General features: G+C 39.8%; 2 protein-coding genes across 5 annotated transcripts in view; one reads left to right on the top strand and one right to left on the bottom strand.

The window, feature by feature from the left end:
- Nucleotides 1-1,457: 1,457 nt before the first annotated feature.
- On the bottom strand, nucleotides 1,458-9,997 carry CCDC59 (coiled-coil domain containing 59). The gene is made up of 4 exons (XM_070409640.1): nucleotides 9,816-9,997; nucleotides 8,309-8,624; nucleotides 4,168-4,267; nucleotides 1,458-1,652 (listed from the first exon to the last, which is right to left on the bottom strand). Exons 1-4 carry the CDS (start codon nucleotides 9,967-9,969, stop codon nucleotides 1,491-1,493), a joined length of 732 nt encoding a protein of 243 aa, XP_070265741.1. The 5' UTR covers nucleotides 9,970-9,997; the 3' UTR covers nucleotides 1,458-1,490.
- Nucleotides 9,998-10,085: 88 nt separating this feature from the next.
- The window catches only part of METTL25 (methyltransferase like 25), a 100,720-nt gene continuing 86,616 nt past the window's right edge, over nucleotides 10,086-24,189 (top strand). For 2 of the 4 annotated variants that reach the window (XM_070409639.1, XM_070409636.1), the window contains exon 1: nucleotides 10,088-10,411. In XM_070409639.1, coding sequence (XP_070265740.1) covers nucleotides 10,156-10,411 — 256 coding nt within the window. In that variant the 5' untranslated portion in view covers nucleotides 10,088-10,155. Of the gene's footprint in view, nucleotides 10,412-24,189 lie in introns of all 4 variants that reach the window. The other 2 variants (XM_070409638.1, XM_070409637.1) reach the window with 2 other exon arrangements.

The following is a 24,189-nucleotide window of genomic DNA, read 5'->3' as shown; positions in this document are numbered from 1 at the left end:
CCTTTCACAGGGGTTACCTAAATACATCCTGCCTATCAGATATTTACATTACGATTCATAACAGTAGCAAAATTACAGTTATGAAGTAACAATGAACATAATTTTATGGTTGGGGGTCACCACAATATGAGGAACTGTATTAAAGGGTCGTGGCATTAGGAAGGTTGAGAACCACTGCAGATCCTTGGAGGAAGGAATCTTTTTTTAAGAGTAACTCCTTAACCTGGACCTTGCATATATAACAACTGCTCAACAAAAAAATTGTTAAAATGAACTTAATATTTACTCTCAAAAGGACTAGATCTCTTATGTTTTGTCCTACCCTGATAAAGTGTCTAGAAGTAAAACACAAGCAAATCATTATAAAGGAATTAAAATATTTTACTCTGCTTCACAATGTACTGTCTTCACCAATGTAGCCAAATGTAGGTTTTCTGAGTTATTTTCCAAGCAATATTATGCACTGAAAATTTCTAAGCATTGTTTCTCACTGCAATAAAGACTGCCTTTCTTTAGTAAGTTGCTTCCTCAGGATCTATTACACTTTTAAATGCAGTGATCAGTAGAATGCAAGGACTCCTCAAACCTTATTGCAATTTCAGGCTGTCTCTCTTATTATTTTATAGGCTTTATTATGCAATGTTTTACAAATATCATTTACAATGATGACAGTGAAGGCTTTCTCATTTTGCAGATTGCAAGGAGGCAGGCAGAGCAGTACTTCAGCAGTGTCTCGGTTCACAAGTATACACAGAGATAACACAGTCATGTTCCAGTGACAATGTCTTACACAATAACATGATCTGGAAAGCTTAATTACTGGTGTGACACTGCCGAGTTCCCAAGATCTTACACTAATAAGCTATGTACTCCCACTTTGAAAATATTTATAAATATCAGGCTTTCTGCACTTTTACACCAAACCCTGCTTTATGAAGACCCCATAGTTGAATGGTGGGGACAGAAGATATCGTGCAGCGTGTTCTCAGGTTTCTAGAAAGCCCACTCCCCTATAACATGTGCTTAGTTTAAAAGTAAGTAAGTAAGTAAGTAAATAAATAAATAAAAACGTTCAAGGAGAATCACTGCCTCCATTATTAAAATGAATTTTAAAACCGTAACAGTTTACTAAATTGAAAATTTTCATTGAAATGCTCCATTGAAAGCTCTGCTCCATTTTAAAAACATTTTTATTTCATCTGAATTTATGTGGTACAAAAGTCCTGTCACCCAAATAGCAGGTTCTTTCAGTCATTCAAGCCACCCTTTCTTCAGGGGCAAATAAATAGGAAGCAAATGACATTATGCAGAGTATATGTAGAAAATTTTCCTTCATATAAATGAACAAAAGTTTTTGGACATTCTGTATCGCTTAGCAATCCTGTTTATATTGACAAACCTAGTGAATTGTTAGGAGGTGCATTACATATACAAAAGAACTCAAGAGGCAGCAGATATTTTAAACCTTGATTTAATATAAAGTGTCCGATTTAATTGTTTTCTTGTATTTTTTTTAGAAGATACTCCATCTGTAAATTTAAGTTTGGTTGGCCCTTTTTAGTCTTTTTGCTCAATATTTTAAACATTTCCATTTTCTTCTTTTTGTAGAGTCTTTGAGCTTCTTCTCTCTCTTGCTTTCTCCTCTCAAATTCCTGAAATTAACATATGTAATTTTCATCAGTTAAAATCAGTAAATATAGTTCCGAAATTGTGTTGAAACAGGTATCACCATGCTAAAACTTTAGGTCTGTCTATTTTATTTTCAAAATATTAAGTGTCTCTTTTATTTTCAAATGTTAAATGTTAAGGCAAAGAGTATGCACTATAATACATGCTATTACATAAAGTTATTAAACAATTTTAATTATCAGTATGCAAATAAAGTCGGAGCACAGAAGGCATATTTATGAAATGATTTCATCATTTAACTAGACCCATTGAAGAATTAAAAGTGACTTTAGTCATGTAACACTAAAACCTTCATTTCCAGAATATCTCATATTCTTTTTAATTTGCCACCTGACAGATTTAATTCCAGGAAAATTTTTGGCTACATACCATATATGTGTAAAACACTGTGCTAGGCATTATGATTTTTAACCATTTAAGAATGATCATGCTCATTTCATCTGCTAAGAGAAAGACTCAAGTTCATTTGAGTTTAAGGAAAATAATTCCGTTATATAGTGTATAGATCCAAAAGTACTACTTGAAATGTACTATAACATTTACTAAATCAAATATAAAAGTTAAACAAAAGTTCTTCAATAATGCAATATATCAGTGATGGCAAACCTATGACACGCGTGTCAGAGGTGACACGTGAACTCATTTTTTTGGTTGATTTTTCTTTGTTAAATGGCATTTAAATATATAAAATAAATATCAAAAATATAAATCTTTGTTTTACTATGGTTTCAAATATCAAAAAATTTCTATATGTGACACGGCACCAGAGTTAAGTTAGGGTTTTTCAAAACGCTGACACGTTTGCCATCACTGCAATATATGGATTGTTTTTCAATTTCCCCTGTAACACATATAGCCCCCAAATGACACAGCCTTATATTTGTATGGTCACTTATATTTAACCAAGTACTTTCACATACATCATAGTACATTTCATTCTTTAAAAATGTTATCTAGGTTTTTTATCTTCATCTTACAGACAAGGAGCTGATGCTCAGTGATATGGAAAGTGATTTGCCCCAAATCCCAAATAACTGATACAGTCAAGTCTCATATCCAGATCTTGTGAATTCAAAGTCTAAGCAATTCTCCATTATGCTACACCATTGTCACTTAAACTTGTTCTTATATGGTATGGTACCTCATTTATTTTAAAAAGCACATAAAGATCTAGAACGTATTTGTGGGAATTTAGGTATGTGGAGTTTCACTAAACAAAGTAAAAAGAAAGTAGTCTTACTATCAATTATAGGTTCTTATTTAATCTTCTTAATTTTGATTTCTCCTAAGTAATGATGCTGGGTATTAACATTCGAAATCGAAGAGACTGTCAATTTTCATAACTATAAAGTCCTAGCATTTATCTATGTAAAGAAAATTTTAGGACATTAAATGTTTTACAGTACAATGGTCCTTATTGGTATACTATTTCCAAAGGTGGCAGATATCAGATGCTTGGTTAGGAAAAAGCAGAAAGTAACAAGCTATGAAACAAAGGTCCACTATTTCCATGGCAAAATATTTCTGCTTCATCCTAGTCTGCCGCCAGTTTACAAATAATCATACAATTTTAGATGTGAAACTTCCAGAAATTCCCAAATTCTAAAGCTAAAACACAGAAAAAATTCTAAATCAGTGCAATCACTGATATGCTATCCTTTTTAAAGTGCTAAATTAATAAAGCTTCAATACAAAAACTCTGAGTTAATCACAGATTAAACAAAATGAAGATTTTGTTAAAGTTGTAGATAATTTTGTTTTCCTCATTAGAAAGTCTATTCTAATTTTGGGTTTCTGAATGATTACAGAGAGTGGTACCATTTTGCTAAGTTAATGTAATAGACTTTTTTATTTTATTTCTGAGAGAGGGTGGGAGAGAAGGTGGGAAGGAGGGACACTGATATGTTGTTCCACTTATTTATGCATTCAGTGGTTGTTTGTTGTATGCGCTGACTGGGGATCGAAGCTGCAACCTTCGTGTATCGGGAAGATGCTCCAACCAACTGAACTACCTGGCCAGGGCTCTAGTAGGCTTTTTAATTAGTAAGACTAACTCTTTATAGTAAAGAAATATTGTATTCACCTCCCCTCTGGCTTTTACTTGCTTCAATGTAAAATTATGCAAGTAATCTATAATTTCCTTAGGTCAGTGGTTCTCAAATGTTATTATTCATAAGAACCTCTTGAAGTACTTGTTAAAAGTGCCAGTTCCTAGACCAAACTCTTAGTAAACATTATCCCAGAAGTTCATTCATTAACCTGTAAGCAATATCTTTAAAATTCTATTTCTGACCACCTCTCAAGGATAATATAAATAATCAAGGAATCTGAATATGTTAAAATTCTCCAACTCTGATCATACCATTCATTTATTCAACAAATGTTTACAGAGGGCATAGTATGTACCCCACACTAAGAAACACAGATTATATATACATTTAGCATAAATAGGAATCTGAATATTTTTGAAGATCTTACTTGTTTCTTAGCAGCACGCTTAGCTTGTACCCGTTCATATTCTTCTTGTGCTTTTTGATTTGATGTTTTCTTCTTATTTTTCTTTGGAATAGTAATGAAGCTTTATAAGGTAAAGAAAAATAAGTTGTAAAGATTAAAAACAATATAACTGAAATTATGACAAGTATGTCTAATACAGTACTTGTATATTAAAATCTCACTAATGCAAATTAATAGAAGGGGAAGAGATAAGAGGAAAGAGGACATTAATCTTATTAATAAAATATACAAATAACATTATTAAAAATATAGTTATAACTTTCAAGATAGATTACAAGGGGTAACTGGAGAATCTTGGAGAAATATTTCAACCAGGGAAAATACAGAAAGATTTGAAAGATCCTAGAATGTAAAAAAACAAACAAATAAAAAACCCCCCCCCACACACATTAAAAAACAAAACCAAAAACAAAACAGGAAACCAACATATGAATGGCAGGAATGACAGACTGAAGAAGGCATTAAATTGAAGGACATAATGGAAATTGTAGGTGGATATGAACTTGAATCCCAAAGTTCTTTGACCACTTCATCTCCATTCCACTTCACCTACTTGTTCATAAATGACCCCAACTCCACTTAGAACTATTCTATCTTTTGTTTTTTTCCTCACTTGAGGACATTTTTTCCACTGTTTTTCAGAGATAGACGGAGGGAAGGAGGGAGGAAGAAGGGAGGGAGAGAGAGGGAGGGAGGGAGGGCGGGAGAGAGAGAGAGAAAGAGATCGGCTATCTCCCGTAGGCACCCCTGGGTCGGGCAGTGAACCACAAAGTGCCCTCGACTGGGAATGGAACTTATAACCCTTATGTGCGTGGGCTGACACTCCAAACACTGGGACACACAGGCCAGGGTGAACTATTCTATCTTGAAGTACTTCTCATGTCTCTGAAGGTGTCCCACACTGTCACAGATAATTCAACCACTTAGATCCAGACTCCATCCATTTCCTCAGGCTATCAGATTCATTAATAATCTTCCTTTTTCCTGTTTCTCAACTTGTCACTATACCAACTTCATAAACACAGTATAAAAATTTCAGTAGCTACCTTCTTAAAGTAAACAAATGCACTAATTATCCATCACCAAACTCTAGATCCTCTTCTAACTACCAATCTCTTATTCCTCATCCTTTCATGGTTACGTATCTAGAAAGAATAGTGAATAGACTAAAATAGGCACTTCATATTCACTTAACTCTGTAATCTGATTTCTGCTCTCACATTGTAATCACACTACCCATGCCAAAACAGTCATGACCTTCTAGCCAAATATGATGATCAAGTCAATGGGCACTTTTCAGTTTCATTTAACTGACCATTCACTACTTTTGAAAACTCCATTCCATTAGTTTTGGTGACATCTTTTCACCCTTACCCTTTCTAACTGCTCCTTCTCAGTGTGCTGTGCTAGAGCCTCTTTCTCTTTCTAATCCCAGGTTTCCCACTAAGTGTTTCCCTCTTTGGTCTCCATTTTCTTCTTTGATAAGTCATATCCATGACCATGGCTTTGGATGCTACACGTAAAGGTAAAAATTTCACCAGGGTTATCTATTGAAAATCTTCTTTACAAGGTCACTAATAATTGCCTAGAGCACAAACTCAAAAGACCTGCTCTCAGTCTTGTTTTCTTGGATGTTACAGTATTTGAGTTGATCAATCCCTACTCTGCACAAGTTTCCTATATTGACATAGCTGTCACTGTATTCCCCCTTTCTCCAATTAAGGCAGTTCTATTGAACTTCTTCAGTGACAACTTTTCCCTGTTTCCACTTGAAAATAAGAAACCTCTAAAAATATTATTTTAACCAAGGAATTTTGTGTCATGATTAAACCCCCCTCACTTCAATTATCACTGGAAATGATTCATTCCTCCATTTCTAGAGCTATTTTTTGCCAAGCTTTACACCCATAGATGAACAAACCTACTGAAAATCTGAATTTTTAGTGTCTCTGTCTTCATCCCCAACTACACTCTTTCCTGGGGTCCAAGTTCCTATTATGTTTAGCACAAATAGCTCCAATTTTAAAAGACAGAATTTTAGTGAAGTTAAAGGTTATGGTCCCAAGTAACACCTAGCTTCACTGCAAGTTTAGATTTTGGCATGTTTTTTTAACTTGAGATATGTGCAGAGAAAGCTTTATAAGTTAGCATTTATAAGACCAAAGTGTATGGTGCTATGCTGTTTCTTTTCTTTTTTATTCTACTTTATTTTTTTTGTTGTCTGAAGTTTTACATGTCTCCTTTTCCCCCATCTGACCCCCCCCCCTCCCCCCCGCAGCCATTCCCACCCCAGGCAAGCCTCCACCTCCCCAGTGTCTGTGTCCATTGGTTATGCTAATATGCATGCATACAAGTCCTTTGGTTGCTCTCTAACCCCTCACTTGTCTCTGGATCTATTCTTGTTCTCTGTTTCTTTTTTAATTGATTCTAAATCCACATCCTCTGGGGGGAAGAATCTAGATTAATAATAGTAGTAGCAGCAGTAGTAGCTAACACTCTTAGGTGGTACTTCTCACGTACCGTACACTTTTTAAAGTACTTTGTAACAAATCAACTCATTTAATATTTATAATGTCACGATAGGTCAGGAGACCCCAGAGTCTGAGAATAATTCATTCTGGAGAGGTACAACATGGCAACTCTGAATTAAATACTTATTATCATAATCTCCATTTTAGAAAAGTCCAGCTCAAGTCCATTCATGCTGTTAAGCACCAAGCTATACCTCTCAAAAAATTAGTTTAAAAAAACAACAACACACATCCTATCTAATAATAGACAAACATGGTAATTGACCATACCTTCGCTACACCTCCCATTGGCTAATCAGCAAGATATGCAAATTAACCCAACCAAGATGGCGACTGGCAGCCATGCAGCTGAAGCGAGCCGGAGGCTTGCTTGCTCCAGTGATGAAGGAAGCCAAGGTTCCCCGCCTACCGAGGTGCCTCTGAGCTCCGAAAGCAACAAAGTTTCAATTATAGAAGCTAAACAAACCCCAGATACCTGCTTTCAGCCGGTGGTGGCCACGGAGCTGGAGCCGGCTCTCAGCTCCAGTAACAGCAACAAAGTTTCAATTATAGAAGGATAAATAAATACCAGAATAAAAAAAAAATAAAGAAAAAAAGAAGAGGCTGGGAGCTTCAGTTGCCAGCCAGCCTGAAAATGGCCCTCAGTCCCTCACCCAGGCTGGCCAGGCACCCCAGTGGGGACCCCCACCCTGAAGGGGGTGTGACCAGCTGCAAACAGCCATCAGCCCCTCACTCAGGCTGGCCAGGCACCCAAGCGGGACCCCCACCCTGATCCAGGACACCCTTCAGGGCAAACCAGCCGGCCCCTACCCATGCACCAGGCCTCTATCCTATATAGTAAAAGGGGAATATGCAAACTGACCCTAACAGCAGAAAGACTGGGAATGACTGGTCACTATGACACACACTGACCACCAGGGGGCAGACGCTCAATGCAGGAGCTGCCCTCTGGTGGTCAGGGCACTCCCACATGGGGGAGCTCTGCTCAGCCACAAGCCAGGCTGATGGCAGCCTCTACTGCCTCCTCAGCAGCACTAAGGATGTCTGACTGCAGCTTAGGTCTGCTCCCTGTTGACAAGTGGACATCCTCTGAGGGCTGCCGGGCTGCCAGAGGGATGTCTGATTGCCAACTTAGGCTCAATCCCCCAGGGAGCAGGCCTAAGCCAGCACGTGGTCATCCCCTGAGGGGTCCCAGACTGCGAGAGGGCACAGGCCGGGCTGAGGGACCTCCCCGCCTCCCGCCCAGTGCACAAATTTTTATACACCGGGCCTCTAGTATATTAATAACAGGCATTAACCACAGTCCAAGTAAGTTAAATGTACTTCAAAGGCTGAAATCGAAAACCCAGATATTTTAATACCCATTCCATTACTTCTCCAATTAAGCTAACCTAATCTAATTCAGTCATTTAAAAAAAAAAAAAAAAGCCTCCATGAAAAATTATTGCCTAATTACACTGTGACTTCTAAAATGCCTCAAATAACAATTCCAATTTCTATATAAATTGTCTAATTTCATAAAACACTACTTAAACTTAAAACAAAGGATTTCAAAATAAGAAAATACATACTTTACCCTTTCTTCTTTACATGGCTCTTCTGGCTGAGGCTGGTCAATGCTACAATGTTCTTCAGACAAAGCCTGGTCATCGTTACATTGTTCTGTTGGCAAAGCCTCATTAACTTGTTCTTCTGACTTGTTCTTCTGAACTTTTCTAGTCTGCTTCCTGAGTCTTTCCTCTTCAGCTAAGTAAAGATGTTTCAGATGATCGGGATATCGATCTCTGAACTGGGATTCCTGTGAGGATTGAGCCTTGTTTTTCCGCCATAGCAATTTCTTGTAATTTTGCTGAATCTTCAATTTTCTTCGAAATGCAAAGCCTTGTCCTACATTGAAGAACATAAATCGTTAATTACTTTCTCAGAAAATAAGTGGCATGAAAAAATGTAGCTGTGACATTCAGATGCGAGAATTACTTTGTTTTGCTTTGAAAGGTCATTTCAAGAAAACAAGTTTTAAACCAATGGCGTGAACAGCATGTTGATTCTTTGCCAAAGACCAGGCAAACTTAGTAATGCAAACACTTCAAGTAAGACCCTCAAATATGGTAAAATGGCTAGAGCGTTGCAGGACTCCAGTTTATTGTGCTCACAAATCAAAACAAATTCCTTAATCCATCCAAAAGACTTCATCTAGGTCTTTAATACTTAAACATACAGCTCACAGCTATTATTTTGCCTTAGAGAAACTACTGTACGACTTATTTTTTAAAAAATATATTTTATTGATTTTTTTTTTACAGAGGGGAAGGGAGAGGGATAGAGAGTTAGAAACATCGATGAGAGAGAAACACAGATCAGCTGCCTCCTGCACACCCCCCACTGGGGATGTGCCCGAAACCAAAGTACATGCCCTTGACTGGAATCGAACCTGAGACCTTTCAGTCCGCAGGCCGACGCTCTATCCACTGAGCCAAACCGGTTAGGGCTGTACGACTTACTTTTAAAAGTAACTCAACACAAGAGAGAGAAGATGGTGCATGACTTTCTGAACAGCTACCCGAACTTAAGATGTATGCATTCCAAACGAGATCTGCGGGAACTTACAGACAACAAGACACAATGACAAACACAAACCAAAGCCAAGCAAAGGAAAGGAAGATCGGTAAAAGAAGACTGGAGGGCTCTGGGTTACTTGCAATCAGCAAGGGCGCGGGGCAGATTTCTGGCCCCATCCTTCTGTCTGTCCTTCCCCGTAATACATGCACCAAGGTATACACATGATACATCCACAAGTGGAACCGTGGATGCTCTCTGCTTACGCTTTCGTGGGTAAATACAGAGGGAGAGTTCGGAACAAGAATGGAAACAAGTGGGGGAAGATGATTACGGACGGCCACCAACACCGCCCCGTCTTCCCACCCGAAGCTGAGACGCCCACGGCCTCGGCCGGCTCCGGAATGACTCCCTCCGCCCCGGGAGGGCCCGACCCAGCGCCCTAAACCTTGCTTCCCCGCGTCGGCGGGTCGCGCACTCTAGGAGTTCAAAGGCCTGGGACCAGGAAGGCTGCCTTCTTACCCTCGCGAACGCTCCCCACGAAGGCCTGCAGGTGGTTAGGTCGCCACGTCCTCTGTTTCACATTCTTATTCTTGAATCCGACCGGAGAAAACCCTTCGCCAGGCGCCCCAAAACCCCCCGTCCGCCGCCCGGGTGCCGGCCTCGAGGGCGCCATGGCATACCCAGCGCGTCGCCGGGAAACTCACAACGGACGCAGTCAAAGTACGTCACCAGGCGGAAGCAATCCATCGCCCACCTGCAGTGTGATCGGAGCTCTACTGATCCGGCCTGGGCGGCTTTCCGCGGAGCCCCCGCCTCGCGCCGCGGTGGGCGCCACCTACAGCCCGGGCGGGGGAGCGCCATGGCGGCTTCCAGCCCGCTCCCGGCGGCCCAGGACTTGCCCACGTTGCGTGCCAAGTTGCAGGGGCTGCTGCGGTTCCTGAGGCAAGCCCTGTCCATTGCCAACGCGCACACAGTGGACTTCTACACGGAGTCCGTGTGGGCGCAACTGGTCGACGTGCCTCCGGAGACTGTGCTGGAGGTGCTGAGGGCCACGGCCACGGCGGAGGACCGGCCCTCGGAGGCGCGCCCCCCGGCGGAGGCCGAGGGAGGAGCAGGTGAACGGCGGCGGGAGGGGCGGGCTGGGAGTTGGCGGAGAGGAGGTTCCGCCCCGCGAAGCGTGCCCTCCGGCGGCAGCGGGGCGGAATCGCGGGGACCGGGGGCCTTCCTGGGGGGCCGCCGAGGTGGGTGGGGGTAGGTTAGTGCAGGGGTCGGGCGGGGACGCGGTCCCGGGGTCTCACTTTCGTCCCCGGGTGCCTGTGTAGTTCCACAATTTAAAGGGACTAGAGCCCGGCAGGGGGTCCATTCATTCAGTCACTCAGCAATGGTTGCTGAGCGGGAGGAAACCGGGAACAGGGTGCTCACCGTGCCTGTCGGTTCCCTGTGGAAACGCGGCAGCAGGACATCAACACTTAATAGTAATACATCAAGATAAGTTCACATGATGATGATGGGCGAGAAGACAATGAAAACAGTTGGAGGGGGGGAGTAAGAGATCAATCGAAGGACTTGTATGCATGCATATAAGCATAACCAATGGACACAGACACTGCGGGGGGGGGGGGGGTGAGGACACGTGCCGGGGGGTAGGGGAGGCCAGGGGGAGGTCAATGGGGGGAATAAGGAGACATATGTACTACTATTTGTAATACTTTAAACGAGAAAATAAAATAAAATTTAAAAAAAGAAAATGGAAAGGCACCTTGACAACAGTGGTGGCGGAGGCTGCTCTAGGCGGCCGGGAGCGGCAGGGGGCGCCGGCGCGCCGGGAGCCGGGGAGGGGGTTCCCAGGTTCGGGCGGAGGCTGGCAGGGGAGGGGTTCCCTGGTTTGGTGTTCGAGGCAGGCAGGAGCCAGACTGCCTGGGGAGCTTATTGGGTCTGAAGCTGATAGGAAACGTTGGAGCCGTCTAGTCAATATAGTGGCCTGAGTTCCCTTTCAAAAGATAACTCTTGATGGTTATTTGCAGAACAGACTAGAGGGGCAGAAGCCGGGAGGCCCGTTAGAAGCCCATTTCAACAGTACAAGAAAGAGATGATTATGTCGGGGCCTAGGGTGGTAGCAGCGAAGATCTGGAATATTTACTAGTTCATTTGAAAATTGTTTATAAAGTATCTAGGACGTGCCATGAACTTTGGTAGGCTGTGGGGTTGGGTGTTTTTTTTACCCTCAAGAAACTTAGATCCAACCAAGGCTAGTATATTTTGGAAGTAGCATGACGAGAGGGCCCGAACAGGCTCCTGGGTTCTCTCCTACTTTGCTTCCAGCTGTTCCCAACCTTGCCCTTGCGAGTGAACCTTATGCGCTGGGCATTCTCTGAATGCAAAGCTCCACTAGAGGAGCCTCCTATAATGGGACGTGGTAAATATAGGTTTCTTTCTAAGTCACTGTTTATTGTTGAGAAAGTTAGGCATGTCCTCAGTTTGCTCTCCTAATATCCACTATTTATGATAATGTGGCAACTTACACTTCAAAAGGGCAGAGACCATGTCTTCCCTATAAACATGTATTCCCAGTAACTAGACAAATACCTGGTATGCATTGCTCAATGAATATTTGTTACTTGAATGAATTAATGAATGACTCATGGTAGCTTAGCTTCCCCCCAAGAGAAAAGAAACTACCTTTAAATGTAAAGCCCAAGACTTTTCTATGGCTTTAACTTTGTCTTCATGCAATGAAAGAATTAGGTTGTCTTACATATTCCAATCATGACAGTAGGATTAATTAATATTTATTATTTAGTCTGCAGTGTACTAAGTGTTTTCTTGCACGTTTTCTCTTTTAATCTTCACATCAGCCTTGCGGGATGGGTTCTGTTTCTCCCAAGTTATGAAACTGCGACTTGAGGAGTTACTTTGTCAAGGGCACAGCTCTTCATGAGGTTTCAAACTTCTGACTCCAGAGTCTGAGCTCTTTGCCACCATGATAAAATTATACTCAATTATTTAGGGATGAATTCCAAAGGCCATTATTATTAAAACTAATACTTTTTGTGACATTAATACTTTTCTTAATTTTAGCTATGTTTTTATTGTTTCCCCTTTCAAACATGGAAGAATTTTTTTGTTCACTGCTGTATACTTATTGCCTGGAACAATGCCTGGTCAGATTAGGTGGTTAGTAAATATTTGGCAAGTAAGTAAATGAATGAATAAATGACACCACTTATTTAGGCTAGGGATAAAATTCTAACATCTTTTGGAAAAACCTTACAATCAATTTTGTATCTATCCAACAAAAGATGGAATCTGGACTCAGTTGTTCACCTTTGAAACGTCTTTGGCCCTGGAAACAAAATATTTAATTTTTACAGATGGCCAGTTGCCTATAGTGTTAAAAAGAATGAATTTTTACAATTTATGCTTGTAAGGAATATTAATTTCTGTTTCTGTGGAGATTATTTGAAGATGGGCATTTTCTCCATTCCTATTTGCAGTTTGTTGTTTGTTTGTGTCAGAGAAGAGCAGTGGAATCCTTTGACCAGATTTGTACTTAAGAATTGTTAGCTCCTATGTATAACTTAACAGTTAAAATTTTAGGCTTTTGTGTCTGATAGGGTTCAAACTCCAGTTCTACCACTTACCTGCTGTGTGACCTTGGAGAAGTTCATTCATTCAGCAATGAGTGTCTACTGTGGGCCAGCACTATCTGGGAGCTGGGGAAATAGCAGTAAAGAAAACAAACAAAAATCCTCACCTTCATCTTGCCTGCATTCTAGAGGGAAGAGTTAGACCCCTCCCCCGGAATCCCCAAAAAAAGTGCCACAGAGAAAAATTAAGTAGAGAGAGTAGGTAAGGGTAAGTGCAGGAGGAAAGTATGTTTGCAATTTTAAATAGATTGTTTCAGCAAGACCTTACGGAGATGACACTGGGAAAAAATCTAAATAAGGGAAACAATGAGTCATGAAGCTACCTGGAGGGAAAGCACTCCAGATAATGAGATCGGGGAGCGCGAAGGCCCTGGGGTGGGAGCCTGAGTGGTGTGTTTGAGGAGCAGCAAGGAGGCTGGAACAGATTTCCATCAGGGACTCACAAGAAGTATGGTTTTCTGCTGGTTTTGTATGAGGAGTTACAAATAAACACAATTCCCGGAGCTGCAACGCGTTAATGCACGGTGTATGGAAGTACACTAACAGATGTTTGGCACAATCATTTGGTGTTTTATGAGAACAAGTTGTTTCTGAAAATCCTCAGTGTAGCCATTTCAGTAGATCTTGCCAGGTGATCTTTGGGCCCAGGCAGAGTCCTGAAAGTTTCTTCTCCTTTGTTCAACTAAAAAGACCTAGCAAAAAAAAAAAACCAACTTGATTCTTCAAAATAAAAAAGGAAGATGTTTAAAATAGCTATATTTCAAAGACATAAATTATGGGTGTTATAGATTGAATTGTGTCCTTTCAAAATTTGTATGTTGAAGCTCTAATCACCAGTGTGACTGTACTTGGAGATGGGCCCTTAAGGAGGTAAATAATGTTTAATGAGGTCCTGTGGGTGAATCCAATAGGAAGAGGACGAGACACCAGGAGGGCATACACTGGCAAAAACTATGTGAGGATATAGGGAGAAGGCAGCCATCTAAAAGCCAAGAAGAGAGGCTTCACCAGAAATCTACTCTGGCAGCGTTTTGATCTTGGACTTTCAGGTTCCAGAACTGTGAGGAAGAAAATATATTGGTTGTTTAAGCCACCTAGTCTGTGACAGCCTGAGCAACAGTTCAGTAGGCTTTGCAGACACTACCTGGATTCAAGTCCTGGATCCCAAACTTATTAGCTTTGTTAACTTGGGCTTTAATTCTCTGTGCCTCAGTTCCTCATCTGTAAAATGGGGATAATAGGTACTTGATGGAGTACTATGAGAGTTAAATGAATTAATACATAGAAAGGGTTGAGAATATGCCTAACAAAGAGCAGCACTTACTCCATTCATGTATTTGACTAATGTTTATTGAGCACCATCTACCTGCCAGGTCCTGTTCTAGGCCCTACAATTATGGTGTTGAACACAACAAAGTCCCTGTCCACTTGGAGCTGATGTTTAGTGAGGGTAGATACGTAGTGAACTCTGTACATAATATCAGGTAGCAGTAAATATAGTGAAGAAAAGCATGACAGGCATGGGGAAGTGAAAGATGATGGTGAGGTGGAGAGAAATGCTACTTTAGGTACAGTGATCATGATCAGGAAGTCTCATCTATCAAGACAGAATTTGAACAGAGACTTGAAGAAAGTGAGAGAGCCAGTCATGCAGTTGTCTGAAGGAAGAGTTTCGGCCCTAGTGAAGAGCAGGTGCCCAAGCTGGGGCAGGCTGGGTATGCTGGAAACACAGCAGAGCTGTCAGGTTAGACTGGTAAGAGATGAGGTTTGAGAGGTGAGCTGGGGCAACTTCATGCAGGACGTGTGGGCCATACTGAGGGCTTGGCTTTTACTCTGAGTAGCATGGAAAGCTCTTCAAGGATTTTGTGTGGTGGTGTGATATGTGATTTATCTTTCAAAGGGATGACTTTGACTTCCGTGTGGAGCAAAGGCTATTGAAGGTAAGGCAGGAAGCAAGAAAACAAGATAGATAGAGGCGATTAAAATAGTCCAAGGAGACTTCGGGTAATGGCAGCTCCAAGAGGTCAGGCGATTTCTCTACTAGATAACAATGATAAACTGTGGCCAGGTTCCTTTTGGTGAGCATCTGTATAATTAATTTACTATATTTTAACTGAACAATACAGAAAGTATATGCCCATGATAGATTTTTACTTTGTGGAGCTTTCTCTTACATTGTTTTTCTTTCATTTAATAGATTAAATTTCTTTTTGGCCATCCTTGGTTGTGGTGATGGTGGTGACTGTGGGGTATTGAAATGGCACTCACCTGTAATTTGGAACACATGGAGCCAGAAAGCATGTTGGAAATAGAAAGGGAGAATAGAGAAAGAATTAGTGACATCTGTTTTGTTCTGTTGTATTTAACCTTTATACATTCACTTTCCTCGTGTAATTTATCCTGAACTCTGTTTTTTCCTTTTTTAGTTTTTTTGGGTCTTTTCAGGAAATAAGATCATACCACAACAAGAATCATTAAAAAGTTCAGTAAAACAAAATTCATGGAGAGTACTCTAATCTATGGCATTTTCCCCCCTCATTCTAGTTAAATGATACTTTTGTTTAGCCAATCAGAATAAATTTGAATACCTACTATTTGTTTAGCTATCCATTTATATTGTTTGTTTAAATTATGTCACATCATTAACATTTCACTGGAAGCTTGCAGTTATAGTAATCTAGCTTCATGGTTTATCATAATTTAGATTTCTTCCCTGATTTATAAAGAAAGAAAAAAAAAACTTGCCTACATTGCTTCATGACTACTAGTGTTTATGTTTCTTTTATTTTTCTCATCTCATCACCTCAATGACTCCTCTATAAATGGTATTAACATCCTTCCTATTACTCATGCTTATTTCTTTCTCCATTTCTCTTGGATCTGCTGCTTCTTATTTCCACAACAAATAGTTTGGCCCCTCCTTTCTTAATTTTGCAACAGAATTTTAGCAATAACTCAGAGCTCTTATTCTTGCCTCCAGACACTATTTTTCAATTGCTTTTTCATTCAAACTGATCTACAGTTGTCTTTCAAAATCATAGCTCTGAAATTGTCATTCCTCTGCTCAAAAACCATCATATAGGGCTCCATTTTGTACAAATTAAAGTTCTTTACCTTCTGCCCTTATTTACTATCGCCTCTCTACCTGGAACCTCCCACTGTTAATGAAAACAAATAGGAGGCAACATATAAGGGATATGCATCTTGTGGTTATCATGTATAGATTTGAATCCTTGTTCAGATGCTTTAGTGCTATGTAATCTTGTGTAAATTAGTTAAGCTTTTGAGCCTCAGTTTTTTTATTTAAAAAATAGGAATCAATTCTGGCCTGAATAGGTTGTATAAAAGTAAATGAGATAGATGTTAAAACCTACTCATATAAATGAGTCAGCATAATAAATATTACTCACCTTCTTTATATTCTGCTCCCCTCGGGTAGAGGCAGAAGCCCAGAGTCAGAGACCTGCTTCTTCCCATCTCTAACTCTGATCAGCTGCATATCTTGCACAGGACATTTAGCTGTAGGCCTCAGTTTTCTCATTTAAGAAGTAACTGCCTAGGGCAGTGGTTCTCAACCCCTTTGGCAGTCGAACGACCCTAAGACCATCCTGCATATCAGATATTTACATTACAATTCATAACAGTAGCAACATTACAGTTATGAAGTAGCAATGAAAATAGTTTTATGGTTGGGTCACAACATGAGGAACTGTATTTAAAGGGCCAGAAGGTTGAGAACCACTGGCCTAGGGTGTTCATCAATAGCTGACGTGGAAAAATAGCCAACCTCAGTCTCGCATGGTTTATAAACATATCTTGCATGACCAATAAGTGTTTACATTTTTTAATATTTTAGGAAGCATTTCAAAATTCACATACACAAATCTGGTTTTACAGCTTCTCTTGGAAAAAAATTAAAAATCTGACTACTTGTTGTATAGCTCCCTTTACTGGGTGTATCCTCTTCCCCTCCCTAACTTCACAAACTGAAATAATCTTCCTGCCCCACAAAGACTGTGGCTCTTGGTGTGTGGGCTTTAGTCAGTTTCCTTGTACCCCTTGAAAATGAATTTGGGGGGTTGCTTCACATTTTCAATAAGAATGAAAATAGTTATGGATCATTTGACGAAAAGATATCTAGGGTTGCTTCTGGTGCTCAAATCCTATGGAAATATAATGATTTAAAGTTTTCAATCTCCATACCTTAATAATCCCTACTGTTAAAGTTGTAATCATGTTGAGGGCCTGGATCAACTGGTATCTTGGGATGAAAAGCCTATGACAAGTTGTTATTGGGTCCACCAAGTTAATAAAGGATTGAACTTCTTACATGATAGAACTCTAGATAAACTTTAATCAGGGAGGGAGGTGGCTGAAATAATTTAATGTCAGTTCTCAATTTTTAAAATGTGTCTCCAACTAGAGTTGAAGAGAGGGAATATGAGGGAGTAGTATAGCATTATCAATGTTGTTTTTTTTTTAACCATTCTCTTTCTATCCATATACCTTATACTTCAGCTGCCTTGTTTCCTGATATACCATGTATTTTTTCCCTCTGTGATTGGGTATATGCTGTACTCTTTGCCTGAACTCTCGCACCCCATCTATTTAATACACATTCGTTTATTTCTCATCTTCTTTCAAAGCCCAGGTCAAATTACACTAAATTAATAACCAAACTAGTCATCTATATATTCTTTTATTCCTTCCTTTATTAGAGCACTTAGCACATTTTGTTATAATGACTTGTTAGCTTTGACTCTCCTAGTCTGAGTTCTGGTACCTAGTATATAATAAGTGCCATATAGTGGGCGCTCATTAAATGTTTGTTGAATTTAATATGGCTAAGTAGAGAGTATATGGGCCTTCCAGGAAAGTAGAACAGTGTAAGCAAAAGAGTGAAGAGATTTGGGGATAGTAAGGATCGCAGAGCAAAGTATTCATCTATAACAATAAAAGCATAATATGCTAATTAGACTGGATGACCTCCCGGTCGAAGCTGGGGCTGCGAGGGAAGCCCTAGCGGCCAGAGGGAAGGAAGGTCTACTCTTGCATGAATTTCGTGCATCGGGCCTCTAGTACATTTATAAATAGCTAAAAATAAGGTTAGAAAAAATATTATAGTCAATTTCTGGAGACGGGTCTGGTAAATTGTTTGGAATCATCCTTTCTTGGGGACATGGGTTAAGATCCTTTTGTGCTAGTCTAGAGATGAACACTGTTTCTGGGGCAAGATGGAAATGGAAAGGAAGTGATGGTGATTACCAGATGGAAAGGAGTGTGGGAGGAGGTAGAAAAGGGTGAAGGGGGAATAAATGGTGATGGAAGTGATGCTGTTATAATAACCTGGTTATTATTTAACAGGAAAGGAGGAAAGAGGAGTCCAAATAATAAAGGCATGCCATTTTATACAGATTTGCCAAAAAAATTGCATTTAACACTCTCTATTCAAGTCTGTTCCCACTGATTGATGGGGGAAGGGACTGGACAAATGCCATTTAGACACATGCTCAGTAAGGTCTGAGTGATGTGGAGAGGTACCTACCTGTCTGCCAGTCATATCTGGGAACAAATAAGTGGCCACAATGGCATGGCCCCTGCAAACATGCAAAATCTAAATATACTAGAGGCCTGGTGCATGGATTTGTGCACCAGTGGGATCCCTCCAAGGGGTCCCAGATTGTGAGAGGGCGCAGGCCAGGCCAAGGGACCCCACCGATGCACGATCGGGGCCAGGAAGGGACCGCGGGAGGGCTCCAGGGTGTGTCTGGACCATCTAGCCCAGTCCCGATTTGCTGGACCCCAGCAGCAAGCTAACCTACCGGTCAGAGTGTCCACCCCCTGGTGGTCAGTGCACGTCATAATTACCGGTCAAATGGTCACTTAGGCTTTTATATATATAGATAAACTTCTAGACAAAGAAGCCTCTCTCCCTTCTTCTCTAGCCCTTGGCTTCAGGGCACCAGGCTCCTGTGACTCCTGTTGCAGGGACATGCTCCCCTGAACCTACATGGCACTTGGGACTTTACATGGACTAATGGGCTTTAATTAGCTTAGATACTAAGCCACATCTGGCTACAACATAAAATGAAAACTCTGGACACTGGCCTTCCTTCTGGCTCTGCTAGAACCCCAACTGCACCTTTCCCAGACGGACTTAAAGGGCAGGGGACTCTGGAACCTGAGAAATATAACTTCACACAAATAAAATCTTTTTCCACATACCATCCTCCTGTGCGAATCTTAGAAAATTCATTTTCTGAAGTTATTGCAAGAACCTCGCTCACAGAAGCAACAGAGAAATTCTCCTTCCGGTAATAGAAGGAGACTTAATTTGGGGTGGTGAACACACAATACAATATAAAGATGATGTATTATAGAATTGTATACCTGAAACCTATATCATTTTAATAACCAATGTCACCCAATCAATTCAATTAAAAATAAGTAAATAAAAGGAAGTGATAGTTTAAAAAGATACTGTACAAAGAAAATTGGTAAGTCTTGGTGAATGATATTTATATAGAGTTCATAGAAATGGAGGAATCAGAGATAATTCCAAGATTTTCACTCTGGGAAGGTCTTAAAGAATAATAATGAATAATACTATTAGCAAAATTAGGAAAACCAGTAGAGGAGCTGTTTGGGGAAATAATGCATTCTGTTTTAGATATATTGAATTTGAGATAACCCAAGTAGTGCATCTATGCTCACAAGTGGACATGAAACTATATACAGCTATAGGTAATTCATAGGCCTCTAGCTTTTACACCTCAGGACAAGAGATTGAAAGCATTATTGGTCACAGAGCTCTTTGAATTTATCTTGATTTTAGACCAGCACCTTTGCTCATTCTGCATTTTCTTCTTGTAACTTTTTGTTCCTTATTATGGTATATTTACATATTTCTAAACATTTATTTAACTCATCTTAATCAAGTGCTGAAATCAGTCCTCTGTGAGGGGAATCAGCACCAATTGTCAATTACTGAAGCTTAATTCTTCCCTCTTATTTGATTATTTAAATAAAATGGCAAAACTTAAACTTTAGGCTAACATTTTATGTTTATTCTCTGTACAGCAGCCACCAAAGAATAAAATTGATTTGCTTTTTATGAATTATGTACATTACTAATATTAAGCAAGTAAAGAACAAGATCTGCTGGAGATACAGTAGGAACTAGATAGAGAAAAATATATATTTAACGCAAATTCCTTTTGCATGTTTCTTTACTTGGCAAATGTTATAACTGAATTTATGAGACAGTAGACTAGACATGTATGTATTTTATATTAATGTTGAAATGTAAACAATGGAGTTTAGAATAAGAATAACAGAAGAAATTAAATTCAAGTTAATAAAATGCACAAAAAGTACAATTTTAAGGGAAAGTTGTGACAATTTCACTCTCTCAAAATCCTTCTTTAGTAATTTAATTACAATTACAGTTTACTTGGGACAAAAAGTCTTTTATGTGTCTTGCCTCAATAATAAAAATCTGAAAAATCTCTTTTATTCTTGAAAGCCTGGAAGTGTAGGCCCATGTCAATGTATAGAAAAGAAATACTGGTCTTCTCAGTAAGAGATCAATGGCAGAGTTAGTTCCTAAAATACTGGCATTTGTTGAGGCACCGTGGGGAGTAGAGCCTACAGTGCGGTTGACAGTTGAAGTAAGAAAGGAAATGTCTGTGGTAGGAACAAGAGAAGAACAAGAGATTGATTTTAGAGCACTTAATGCACTGAAGTGCATTCATTTTTAAAAATAGCCTTTACAATTATAACATAAATTTTTTGAAGTTTTGCAATCTGGAATTTATTTATTTGCTAACAATCACATTGATTTATTAAATTTAAATTAACTTTTTATTTCATTTATTAAATACTTCTATTTTAAATTGAGTTTTGAAGTTATTGAATTTCTAGAAATCTATTGCTTGGTTTTGGTTATCTTCTGAAAATAGAAACTTTTGATTATCCTATATCTTATATAATAAAAGCCTAATATGTTAAGTGTCCGGTTATCCAGTCATCTGTTCAACCAATCGAAGCATAATATGCTAATGATATGCTAAGGCTGCTCAACCACTCCCTATGACGTGCACTGAACACCAGGGGGCAGACGCTCTGACTGGTAGGTTAGCTTGCTGCTTGGGTTCGGCCAATTAGGACTGAGCAAGACGGGCCGGACATGTCCAGGAGCCCTCCCGTGGTCCCTCCCTGGCTGGCCAACCTCCCACATCCCTCCCTGGCCCCGATCGTGCACCAGTGGGGTCCCTCGGCCTGGCCTGCACCCTCTCACAATCTGGGACCCCTTGGGGGATATCAGAGCTGGTTTCGGCCTGATCCTGAAGGCCAGGCTGAGGGACCCCACTGGTGCATGAATTCGTGCACTGGGCCTCTAGTTTTATAGATAAATCAAGTCTTAGAACAAATAAATAGTTCATGGCCACACAGAGATAGACAGTCTGAGAACCAGAATTCAGACCTAGTTCTTTTTTTTAAACATGTTTGTTTCTTGTTTTTGTTTTTGTATTGATTTCAGAGAGAGGAAGGAAGAGAGGGATAGAAATATCAATGATGAGAGAGAATCATTGATTGGCTGCCTCCTGCAATGTTTCCTATTTGGGATCTAGCCAGCAACCCAGGCATGTGCCCTGACTGGGAATCTAACTGTGACCTCCTGGTTCATAGTTGGACATTCAGCCACTGAGCCACACTGGCCAGGCTCAAAACTAGTTTTTGCTCATTCCTTTGTTCATTCATTGAGAACTTAACCAAGCGCCAGGCATTATTCTAGGTTCTAGAAATATGGCAGTAAATAAAAATCTGTGTTCTCTTGGATTTTACTTGCAATGTCAAATGATGTAAGTGCTATAAAAATTAATAAAGAATCAGAGTAATAAGAGTTGAGTGAGGTGCAGTTTTAAAAATAGGATTGTCAGAGAAGTTTTCACTGAAATGGTAACATTTGAGCAAAGACCTGAAGGAAGTGAGAAAGTCAGCCATAAAAATATCTGATAGAAGATGGTCTCAGACACCAGTTAAAAACAAGTGCAAAGACCTGAGTAAGCACATCCCATGTGGCATCTCAATAAAATTACAACTGGGTAATACTGATCCCCTTGGAATTGGGATCCACACTTTGAACACTTGTTGTCGAAATACTTTGTAAATGATAAGACACAATGTCCCATAGATGAATCACAAATTGTAACAAATTTAACTTTATTCAGGTTCAGTTATTATGTTGTACATAGTGGGCGCCTCTGAATTGTTTCCTTTTTAAAAATTGATTTTTAGAGAGAGAGAGACAGAGACATCAAATTGTTGTTCCACTTATTTATACATTCATTGGTTGATTCTTGTATGTGCCCTGACTGGGGATCAAGCCTTGATGTATCAGGATGAGGCTCTAACCAACCGAGCTACCCGACCAGGGCTCACTTGTTTATTTTAATGAAGTTTATTTTTCGTTTACCAAATCAACTTATAAATTGCTGGGAGTTTTGTATGTTTTTTTCTTTTCCTTCAAATTAAACTATAGAAAGGATCTGTTAGAGTTAAAATACTGTGGTTAGGTTTTTCCTATTTTTATATTTAATTTTATTTTTGTAAGTAACAGCTAAATGTGAATAATGCTTCTGAAATGCTTACATGTGCTTTATACATCCAATCTCATGTTAATATTGGCACAATAAGGACATGCATGTCAATTCTTTGTTAGTAATATCTTATTCTTTCTAAGAGGTTTTCATGTGGAAATAACATATTTTTTCATTTTGTATGCAACCATAAATTACACTCAACTAGCATTGGCAAAGTTTTTTAGCACATAATTGGATGATATAAATTGATTTATTTTAAAAAGCAACAGTATATATTCTGTTTTCTTTCTTACATAAATGATAGAATTATAGGTATATTAAAGCACTCATAAAATTTAATACATCCCATCTATATTTTCATAGTTTAACAAGTCAGACTTTAACTTTGCATTGAAGTCTCCTAAGCAAGTATAAAGGACTGAAGCCTCAAGTCAACAGAAGCCAAAGCCTTAAACTATGTTATTAAATTTGCATTGAATATACTAGTAAGTTTCCATTCTAGAAAACATAATTCAACCCAGCCAACACTTACTGAGCATTATTCTATCGTAGTTTTATCGGTAAGGAAAAATATCACCTATGAAGCTATTGCTGTGGCACTGGTGAGAGTTAATGGAGTTTAAATAACAGCATGATAGTGGTGGCGGGGGGTCCCCAGATTTTCAGCGTCAGCACTGGGTGAGGGATAACACTGTTAATTAGATAGGAAACAGGAGAAAGGAAAGGTTTGGTGAACATGAGAACGTTTGTTCAGTTTTGAACTTTTGGAATTGCAGATATCTGTAGGACATTTATGTAGAAACTAGAGGCCCGGTGCATGAGTTCATGCGCTCGGGGGTGGGGGAGTGGGAGGTGGGGTCCGTCAGCCCAGCCTGCACCTTCTCGCAGTCCGGGAGCCCTCGGGGATGTCTGACTGACGGCTTAGAGGGAGTGGGCCTAAGCCGTCAGTTGGACATCCTTAGCACTGCCGTGGAGGCAGGAAAGGCTCCCGCCACTACTGCTGCACTCACCAGCATTGACGTCTGCCTTCTGGTGGTCAGTACGAGTCATAGTGACCGTTCATTCGCCGTTCGGTCTGTTTGCATATTAGGCTTTTATTATATAGGATGAATACAGAACATTTTCATGTCCTTGTGAAGATTGTTAAGAGGGCACTACTGATTTCTTCTTGAAATTCTGGGCATGGGACTGTTCTAGTCTGTGTTATAATAGCAGTAGTAACCTTTGCCCTAATCCCTTGTAACACAGTTAAAGCCCAGAATTAATACATGGTTGCATTTTATATTTCATCACATTCTAAATTTCCTAAATCACTCTTTTCTTCACTTTGCAATTATAAACATTAGGGCTGAGGTGAGGTTTCATGCTGCTCTCACAGGCTCTGCTAGTGAAGTCCTAGTGGCCTCAGTAATCACTGCCACCACAGAATCTGAGAACTCATTCTGCCCAGGGTACCTGGTGATGCTACAGTAATAAATGTACTGAGGAATTGTTTTCATTCATTCATCCATTTATTTCCTATTAACTGAGTACCTGCTACATGCAAGGTATGTTGCTTTTCAACTGGACACAAAGCAGTACCATTGTCTTGTTTCTACAAATAGATACCACAACAAAACCTTATCATAAAAACTTTTATTT

This window comes from Myotis yumanensis, unplaced genomic scaffold, assembly GCF_028538775.1.
Source record: "Myotis yumanensis isolate MYYU_CA2020_CCGP unplaced genomic scaffold, mMyoYum1.0.hap1 SCAF_3, whole genome shotgun sequence".
NCBI classification, from domain to species: Eukaryota; Metazoa; Chordata; class Mammalia; order Chiroptera; family Vespertilionidae; genus Myotis; species Myotis yumanensis.
This window is presented reverse-complemented; position numbering and strand designations above follow the sequence as displayed.

Coding starts and splice junctions, on each gene's coding strand:
- CCDC59 (XM_070409640.1), bottom strand. CDS start 9,969: ATGGCGCCCTCGAGGCCGGCACCCGGGCGGCGGACGGGGGGTTTTGGG. Junction 8,625..9,815: donor CGTGGGGAGCGTTCGCGAGG/GTAAGAAGGCAG, acceptor TCTTCAATGTAG/GACAAGGCTTTGCATTTCGA. Junction 1,653..4,167: donor AGCGTGCTGCTAAGAAACAA/GTAAGATCTTCA, acceptor TGTTAATTTCAG/GAATTTGAGAGGAGAAAGCA.